At 36.7% G+C, this 9,061-nt stretch overlaps 3 protein-coding genes across 5 annotated transcripts; 1 reads left to right on the top strand and 2 right to left on the bottom strand.

Annotated features, from left to right (window-relative positions):
- Nucleotides 1-632: 632 nt before the first annotated feature.
- Nucleotides 633-4,000, bottom strand: LOC138934587 (CXXC-type zinc finger protein 1). The gene is made up of 6 exons (XM_070298520.1): nucleotides 3,925-4,000; nucleotides 3,583-3,704; nucleotides 3,376-3,466; nucleotides 3,078-3,298; nucleotides 2,409-2,985; nucleotides 633-2,160 (listed from the first exon to the last, which is right to left on the bottom strand). Exons 1-6 carry the CDS (start codon nucleotides 3,952-3,954, stop codon nucleotides 1,660-1,662), a joined length of 1,542 nt encoding a protein of 513 aa, XP_070154621.1. The 5' UTR covers nucleotides 3,955-4,000; the 3' UTR covers nucleotides 633-1,659.
- Nucleotides 4,001-4,407: 407 nt separating this feature from the next.
- Edem1 (ER degradation-enhancing alpha-mannosidase-like protein 2) lies at nucleotides 4,408-7,033 on the bottom strand. Of its 2 annotated transcripts, XM_070298518.1 has the most exons (2): nucleotides 6,712-7,033; nucleotides 4,409-6,645 (listed from the first exon to the last, which is right to left on the bottom strand). In XM_070298518.1, exon 2 carries the CDS (start codon nucleotides 6,585-6,587, stop codon nucleotides 4,581-4,583), a length of 2,007 nt encoding a protein of 668 aa, XP_070154619.1. In that variant the 5' UTR covers nucleotides 6,588-6,645; nucleotides 6,712-7,033; the 3' UTR covers nucleotides 4,409-4,580. The 2 variants fall into 2 exon arrangements, with proteins under 2 accessions (XP_070154618.1, XP_070154619.1); XM_070298517.1 differs by having other exon boundaries at nucleotides 4,408-7,033.
- LOC138934588 (serine/threonine-protein phosphatase 2A regulatory subunit B'' subunit gamma-like) lies at nucleotides 6,631-9,048 on the top strand. 2 transcript variants are annotated; one of them, XM_070298521.1, is made up of 6 exons: nucleotides 6,631-7,167; nucleotides 7,285-7,799; nucleotides 7,906-8,231; nucleotides 8,314-8,527; nucleotides 8,608-8,735; nucleotides 8,828-9,047. In XM_070298521.1, the coding sequence occupies exons 1-6, from the start codon at nucleotides 7,116-7,118 to the stop codon at nucleotides 8,937-8,939; spliced, it is 1,347 nt and encodes a 448-aa protein (XP_070154622.1). In that variant the 5' UTR covers nucleotides 6,631-7,115; the 3' UTR covers nucleotides 8,940-9,047. The 2 variants fall into 2 exon arrangements, with proteins under 2 accessions (XP_070154622.1, XP_070154623.1); XM_070298522.1 differs by having other exon boundaries at nucleotides 7,101-7,177; nucleotides 8,828-9,048.
- Nucleotides 9,049-9,061: the final 13 nt, after the last annotated feature.

Genomic DNA, 9,061 nt, shown 5'->3' with positions numbered 1-9,061 from the left:
AGAGAGTGAGTGAGAGAAAGAGAAGGAAAGGAAGACGAGGGAACAGATGAATATTTCGTTACTTTTATGGAAAAAAGAAATTTTAAACTCCCTGGATATATTCTGAGAGGAAAGCGTGCAGTATCGTCATTTGGCCTTTATGCTAACTTACTTGCGATTTCGTACATGCTTTGCATGCAATACTGTGATAAATGAGTCGTTCTATTTCGTCATCCTTTTTCTTTAATAAGCGTATGCACATGTACATATACATGTACATACATACGAGCACATGTGAATCGCCTGTTTTGACTGATACCTTAAAGCAAATCTAATTTTATTTGATTTGACACAATCGAATCTTGCAAAATATAAACTCAATAGATCTCGATTTATCGTGGCGTAACCATTTTGTTCTGCAAAATATAATTGAGATCACTTGCACGATTTTGTTATGTAAATACTGTCATAATAATATTGTTATGCAAATATCTCAATCATAATCATATAAATGAAATACTTTACTACAATTTTATTATAATATATCTTATTTTATTATAATATATTTTATAATTAAATATTTTGAAGTTGATGTTATACAATCGCTTAATTTGCACGAACCTCAAATGCATTTGCTTTTAATATATTGCCATTTGATATATTCGTTCCTAATTTTTGCATATATAAATTATATAATCTCTCAATTCTTCTATAGATAAAAGAAAGATAATTTTATTATTGCTACTGAAACATTTTACATAAACTTCCAAGAATTATTATTTCTCTATGTGATTATAATAATATAATAATAATCTTAGATTAAAAATGTGTTGTTGGAATAACAAAAGATTTCGATAGATATTGCGCATCACTGATGCGTTTAAGAAAACTAATCGAAACAGGCGATTCTCCTGAGAGGATCAATGTCCATTTTATGCGCTTTGCGCGATTATTTTCCGAAGCTAAGCGATAAATCGCTAGTTTGGCGTGTTATTTTGCATCTGCAGAGGCTACGACATGTGAATAAATGATTTTTGTTGAAACGATTGATTGTCGGAGTGTGTGAAAAAAGAAAGATCCTAACGTCTACGTCTCTCGATATACCATAATGTAAATAATAACGATATTACCAAAAAGAAAAACTAGTTCTCCATCTATTGTAAACCATCATTTAGAAAAATTCTTCATTTTATATATAAATGAATCAAGAGATATTTCTCTCTTCCGACATATGAATAGACATTTTCTTTAAAAGGTATAAACATTCACATTAAAATATGTAGAGACTTGTTACAAATTTCTAAAATTCCCAAAACCGACAGACATGAGATTTAAATGTACAATATTGGCATAAATATCTTAATCTTATTATTAATAGGTACAAACAACACGCACATACATACATACATATATATATATTACATTACAGTTCACACGTATAACAGTTGCACCAACTTGCTATAACTTTTCAACTTTATCTTGTGTTTACTGTTTCATACAATTTTATTTATTAAAAATTGTTACGAGTGTATGGATATATATATATATATATATATATATATATATACACTATACGTATCATAGTCATTTTCTTATATATAAAATTGGTTTAAAACATATAATATTGCAGTCGAATCATGAAGAATATGAAGTAGGGAGAAGCTATCACTGCTCCATACATTATTCCTTTTGATGTAAACCATATCTTCTCTGTAGCTCCTCCTCCATCGCCTGTAATTGTTCCCTGCTCTGTTCCTGCGTCATCTGTTCCATTAACTCATGATTGTAAGTAGAGTGCAACATTAGAGCTAATACACCGGCTCGTGTCGCCATATTCGATCGTATTTGCCTTTCCTGTTCTACGAGTTCGTCAATTTTCAGCCACTGCCTCACTCTCTCCATATCGATCTCCGCACGTCGTAATTTTTCCCACATATAATGCTTCACGCAGTTCTTCTTAGGCGCGCGACAAAACTCACCCGTAACGTTGAACACGTTCGTAACTAACGGACAACCGCACACCTCACTATCGCCAATCTTGGGATCTTTGCAGTGCTCTGGGCAGAGAACACGTAATCTTTTGCAATAGGTTCTATTCACAGGGTTGTAAAAGTCGCAGAACATCACTTGGCCCTCGATACGCGTCTTGAAAATTGAGCCGAAAGATGCTTGCGATTCGTACTGCAAGATTATATCAATAAGAGCATTAATTTTTACTTCAAAAAAAATTAAAAATTATTTCATAAAATGAACCATATGTGACTTATTAAAAAATAGATTGATAGATTAGATGTTTGTTTATATGACTATAACTTGTTTTATATAAATATATTTAATCTATAACTATAACTTTGATTAAAAGCTCATAAATTAAAGTGAGAACTATGTGAATGATGTTTTCTGTGATATATTATTATTTTATGTATTACCTTATTGAAACATTTTTCCATATGTTTAACGGCGGTTCTTGAATGGACCTCGTGGCCGCACGTGATACAGTACATGCTACTTTCCGTATCGTCGTTGTCGTCAACCTCGGCTTGCGGATCGATAGTCGCGTGTTTTGCACGTTCAACGATACGATCTAATTCAACGTGTCTCTTTTCCAGCTCCTGAAGTATTCTACGAACATCGTGTTGCTGCTTCCTCACTGATTCTAGAGCGCGTCTATTATTTTGCTCCGCAATGCATGCAGTCAGTGACCATTCCTGTATCCGTTGCGGTAGCACCTGATAGATCCTGCTCGTCGCTAATTTTAAGCCACAGTCATCGGAGCAGTATTTGCTACCGGACCGCGATTGCTTCGTGCACGCAGGTCCGTAGCAATGACGTGGTGGCTCCAAATATTCATTTCTTTCATTACTCGAATCTCTCTTTCGCTTTTTCGTCAATTTCGTTCCCTTGTTGAAACTTTTGGAAGGTTTCAGTGGATCTCCCAGTACACGGCAGGTTCGTTGGATACATCTGAGCTTTAATCGCACCGAAGGCCCATGTTTCTTCAAATGTCTGTACACATGTAAAATTCAACAAATAAATTCCATAAGTAAAATTGCATCGTATAAATAATATTTCACACTTCTTTCTTCATTTTAGTTCACCTGCAGGCATCACATTTTCCACAATTTTCTATACGTAGACATCCTGTACATTCCCCGCAACGCTTGGAGGATTTTTTCTCTACTCTAGGATCCCAAGGCGCATCATACTCGTATCGATGTCCTCCTTCCTTCTCCTTATATTTTTTATGTTTTCTGTCATCTTGGTCAGTTTTACGTGGTTTGTATCGTGTTATCAAAGTTGAATCTTCTTCTCTACAACGCTGTGTAATGATAATTAATTATACTAATTTATTTTTTATATTATATTTTAAACAGAAATGTCAAAAAACTTGCTTACAACACAAAAAAATTGTTTAATATGTTTTGCATCTTTTTCAGTTATGTTTATGCAATCACCATGGTACCACTCCTCGCATGCGTCACATCCTCTGAAACAATTTAAAATGTAAATAAGAATCATGATTTCCTCATAATAAAAAAATTTTTAATAATAAATAATTATTTAAATAATTTTAAATACCAGCGTTTCAATGAGTTTACTTACATCATAAAACGAGAACTATCCGAGCTTCTACAAATACAATACGCTTGACCGTCTTGTTTCAATAATGTTGCAATCTTGCTCTTTCTTTCTGGCAGCATAAACTGCTTGGCTATTTCTTCTTTCTGTAACATTACAGTATAACATTAAAACTAATTTATATATATATATATATACATAGAATATAATTTGTTTATAATAAGGAGGTTATTTTTAAATGCACTTACGTAAAATTTGTATAAAATAAATGGGACAATTGTTATTTCTATAAATAATATTTTCGTAGCGCAATTTATAAATAGACAAAAATTAAATCAAATTTCTAGTCAAAGTTTTAATACTCACTGATAAACTATTCTGTCTTTTATCAGCCATAATGAAACATATGAAGATTATGAAGCAAAACTACAAACAATTCGCCATCGCCATATTGAATAGAGTACCGTCGGTAATATGACAGATACAACAAATATTACCCAATGTTGGAAATTATACTTGCATATATACCTGATGATAGTAATTATATCCATGTATTTATGTTTTTATATTATATATTGCAGATTACATAAATATATAAGACTATTGACAGTTGTAGAAAGAAATATATGAAAAAAGCATACAGGAAAATATAATAAGATAAAAGATAGCATAGACTAAAGTTTTTATTTTCAGAATTTAATTTTGATAGATCAAACAATGTAAACAATCTCAAAAATTACAGAAAAGAAAATATAAGATGACGCAATTAAATACTCAATAATACGAGATTCTTCAAATTGTCAATAATAAAAAAGTAGATACTTTATTTGCATATCTTATATTTATTATAAACTATACAACAATTATATCACAGCAATATATTAAAGTACATGTTTGCGAAACAAGACTGTGTAAAATCTCGTTCTTATAACAACAGTCTCTCTTGCGAATCAAAAATAGTTCAAGAATCGCCGTAACAAATTCACAAACTTTTATACATCCTCGATTTATTTATGCGTTATTTAAAAAAATTCCCCTATGATCGACATTCGTTGTAGGAATGGCTGAGCTTGACAGGATAAGATCTGATAATTCTGTCTCGCTGTGATATTTGTTGGATAAAGATTTCCACGTCTGATGTTCTCCAACATTATTTGAGGCTCGAATCTGGTCTTGACAAGACTCGGGGTCGCGTTTTGTCGAGTACCAGAATTTTGGACCGTGACACTCGAAGGAGTCGAGTACTGTCCATTGGATAATATTGAAGATTCAAAATTGTCAGAACCGTCACTATCGTCGGCTTTATAGATCGTCGATGAGGGTGCGAGAATCTGTGTTGGAAGTCGAACGGTTTGATTCGATTTCTTCACTTCCTCGACTGTCGCGTTTTCTACAGCAGAATCCCTTGGCGATGAAGCGTTCGACGATGAAAAACTTTCATTGACAACGTCTTCTTTCTTGTTCACAGCATAGTGTCTAATTTCGGATAATTTGGCTATCGTGATCGGCAGCACACCTGGATTTTTCGTCTCGGTAACATCCTTTTCGAAGCGAAGATCGTTCGGCGTGATGTTATCCTCCGGCGTGTTTTGCGTCGGTAGAAATCTTTTAAGAACCGGTCTCTTGTCCGGGAAGATCTCTCGTGCCGGCCGGCAACAATACAACGCTCCAGGATCGATTGGATGAGCTTCAGTGTTAAAGATATATCCGCCAGCGTCCACGACGCACCGACCCCACTGAGTGTCGATTATTTCGCCCTCAGAGCCGGTATTATGAATAAAATTGTCGGAGTCGAAAAGAAGATACAGATACTTGGTAGTCTCTGCGAGAAAAAAGGACTCCATCCTGTCTGCTTTGCGATGATCCCGGACGTCGTTGATGGTCGCGTAGCCGCACGTGGTTTTGGCGCTGTGCTGCAAACTTCTCAGCATATCCACTCCCACTTGGATCAGCCAGGGATCTCTGGTTGCTCTGTAAAGATACATAACGGATTCTATGAGCTCCGGTCGCAGGGGATAGCCCTCTCTATTGGTACCCGCCTCAGCCTGCGGTATATTGTAGAACTCAGGAGTGAATCCGAATTGTTTCCACACGCGATGATAATTATGCAAGGATCTCATCGCGTCCGCAATCTCGCCGAATAAACTCAACACGCCAGGCCAGTAAGCATCCAGGGATTGAAAAACTGGCAGCGTCACTTGACCCTTAGTCATGGAAACCCATAGATGCCAATCTTCTCGACGAATATATTTTTCTATGGCCCTCTTGTGTTCCTGAAATATCGAAGCCAGTGAGGGATCTTGGAACAGTAATGTACCCTTGGCCAGATATTCAAAATAAGAGTCGACTCCAGCGCCTATACCAGAATCCTGGGCAGTCCAATGACCGGTGAGAACATCTATATGATTGCCGACTAAGCCAATGTTGGATTTATAATAATGTAACGCCTTTATAGCATTCATGGCCACTTCTTCGTACAAAGGATCTCCCGTCAACCTGGAGAGGGTACCAAATTCCAGTAAGAAAGTGCCAATGCCAGCGGTACAAGTGATGCTGGTTTCGCCTTCCGGCACACCATACTTGAGATTAACCGTACCATATGGCATCCCTGTAGGTGTATCAAAGGCCGCGATCAGTCTTTTTGCCATATCCTCGGCAAGACGCAGCAACGGACCGTTGCAGGGCCAACCCGGTTCCAGCTTCACACCTGCTCTGCGCGATAATAGATGTGCGCTCAGCAGCCCACCGACCACCCGGATGTTCGTCTCGAACACGGACACGTTGATGTTGGCCTCGAAGTTCTCCCTCGCGCTGATTATCTCGGCAACGCGACGAAATTCGGAGAGATTACCCATAACCGCGAGCGTGTCCAGGGCGTCGATCAGCGTCAGGGAGAAGCTGCCCCAGGTGTCGAAGCCATCGCAGCTCAACGAACGCAGCTCGTCGTAGGGATAGGCGTGCGTCAGGTAACCGGAGTAAGCGTAATCGAACATGGATCGAACCTCCTCGCGCAAAGCGATCAGATCCATCTTGTTGTACTCCCGAAATCCGCTGACCAGGATCAAGAAACCCAGAATCGAGCCCGTTCTAAATAGGATCATCCTTTTATTATAGCTCGACTGTATGGCTTTTTATCTGTTATCACCGACGTACATCACCGCTCCTCTCCGATGACGATGAATCCCGCAGGATGATGCTCATGAGCCGCACACAAATCGGCCACGTAGTCGAAACAACTTTATTATCCTCCGCGCGGACACACGCAACGTCGCGTCTAACCTATATCGCCATTCATTCCGTACGTAGAATCGAAGCACGCGCGCGCGCGATGCAAATTTAATTTTCCTACCATATCTGACATCCGGCTCGTCTCGAACGAGGAGAGGACGATTAGGCGATTATCGGCCGCTGCATTTAAAGTGATTCTGTCACGGGGTCACCCGGGGGTAATCTTACACCCTATAACCCAACATAATCTTAAGCGACCGAGGTGCAGGTTGCAGGTGCATTAGAATATATTAAGAATCGAATGATAACAATACACGGTGGATGTCGTTATGGATATGGAATTGACAGCTCTATTACGGAACTGCGCTTCAGTAAAGAAACGTACGTATACGTATGTATTTTTAATGAAAATAGCATTTCGCACATTTATTTATTACACGAGATATAAATATACTGAATGCATTTATATCTATCTGTCTATATAATGTATTGTTTTAGCGAATAAAAACTCTAGTAATGAGGAGAAAGAGGATGAATACTTTCGGAGCATGTATCAGCAGTGGAAAGGTGTAAAGGCGAAAGATAACGATACTACATACAAAGTTATACCAAAGTTCTATTTCAAATTGCCGAAGGAGGATGAAATTTTACCACAAAAGCTACGCGAAGAGACACGCGCCTTATTCTTGCAAAGGCGCTCTCGGCAATTGCTCGATAATAATGAACTAAAAGCATTATGGGTTTTGTTGGACAAATATCATAGTCCACCGTTGTCGGGGGATGAACAGTTGATTAATTATGAGGACTTTAAGAAAGTGGGGAAATTGGCAGGAGCAAAATGCAGTTCATATTTTACCGCAGTTGTTTTTGCTAAACTGCAACAAGGAGATCCGCACGGTAGAATTAGCATCATGGCATTATTCAATTATGTCATGAGAAAAGTTTGGTTGCATCAAACAAGAATCGGTCTTTCTTTATACGATGTGACAGGGCAGGGATATCTCAGAGAGTCAGTAAGTTTTTTAAAATATATATATGTGCTTTATTATACTGTCTTGTATTATACTGTACTTTCATTTGTGGGATTTTCTTAAATTTTAAATTTATTTATTCACACAGGATCTGGAAAACTACATTTTAGAATTGATACCGACGTTACCGCAACTTGAAGGTCTTGAAAAGTCTTTTCATTCTTTTTATGTGTGCACAGCTGTGAGAAAATTTTTATTTTTTTTGGATCCTCTTCGAACTGGACGAGTTCGTATTCAAGATATTTTAGCATGTAGTTTTCTAGATGATCTTTTAGAGTTGAGAGATGAGGATTTGCCAAAAGATCTCCAGGAAGCGAATTGGTTTTCTGCACCTTCGGCACTCAAAGTATATGGACAGTATCTTAATCTTGACAGAGATCATAACGGAATGTTAAATAAAGAAGAACTCGCTGGGTAATAAGCTGAAAAACTGCATTATAGTATAAGATTAGCATATATACAAAATTAAATTAAAAATATAATTGTATTTATATAGATATGGTACTGGGACTTTAACCGGTGTTTTTCTTGAACGAATATTTCAAGAGTGTCTGACTTATGAAGGAGAGATGGACTATAAAACTTATTTAGATTTCGTTTTAGCATTAGAAAATAGACACGAACCTCAGAGTCTTCATTATCTGTTTCGTATTCTCGATATCAACAATCGTGGTTACTTAGATACATTTTGTCTTAACTATTTCTTTAGAGTACGTATGGTTTTTTTATTACAATTACATTTTTCCACAAGTTTTGATAGTTTTTAATCAAAAGAGATATCATTTTGCAGGCTATACAGGAACAGATGACAATGCATGGTCAAGAACCTGTTAGCTTTGACGATGTTAAAGATGAGATATTTGACATGGTCAAACCAGCAGATCCATGTAAAATTACATTGCAGGATTTACTATCTTGGTATAAAATATTGCATATGATATATTATGATATAGAAAAATATATTTCATTAATATATTATTAACTAAATTATAAAACATTGTAATTGCAAGTGGGCAAGGTGACACGATGGTCAGTATTTTAATCGAATTCCATGGCTTTTGGGCATATGAAAATCGTGAGGCCATGGCAGCTGATACTGGGGACGAATCATCTCATGTATGACGAAAAAAAACACTATCCCAAAATATGATATAAATATTCCACGGGGATAATAGATAACTTTATATATTGACACACTGTAATTAAAACTATATTTGTTATAATTTATTTTACAATCAATAAAA

Source organism: Polyergus mexicanus, unplaced genomic scaffold, assembly GCF_030449975.1.
Source record: "Polyergus mexicanus isolate NDT 795.1 unplaced genomic scaffold, iyPolMexi1.0 SCAF_7, whole genome shotgun sequence".
Lineage (NCBI taxonomy): Eukaryota > Metazoa > Arthropoda > Insecta > Hymenoptera > Formicidae > Polyergus > Polyergus mexicanus.
Note: the sequence above shows the minus strand (reverse complement) of the source record. Positions and strands in the feature narration are given on the sequence as shown.

Coding starts and splice junctions, on each gene's coding strand:
- LOC138934588 (XM_070298521.1), top strand. CDS start 7,116: ATGGATATGGAATTGACAGCTCTATTACGGAACTGCGCTTCAGTAAAG. Junction 7,800..7,905: donor AGGGATATCTCAGAGAGTCA/GTAAGTTTTTTA, acceptor TTATTCACACAG/GATCTGGAAAACTACATTTT. Junction 8,528..8,607: donor GTCTTAACTATTTCTTTAGA/GTACGTATGGTT, acceptor ATCATTTTGCAG/GCTATACAGGAACAGATGAC.
- LOC138934587 (XM_070298520.1), bottom strand. CDS start 3,954: ATGGCTGATAAAAGACAGAATAGTTTATCA. Junction 2,986..3,077: donor GGAAAATGTGATGCCTGCAG/GTGAACTAAAAT, acceptor ACATGTGTACAG/ACATTTGAAGAAACATGGGC. Junction 2,161..2,408: donor TGGAAAAATGTTTCAATAAG/GTAATACATAAA, acceptor ATAATCTTGCAG/TACGAATCGCAAGCATCTTT.
- Edem1 (XM_070298517.1), bottom strand. CDS start 6,659: ATGATCCTATTTAGAACGGGCTCGATTCTGGGTTTCTTGATCCTGGTC.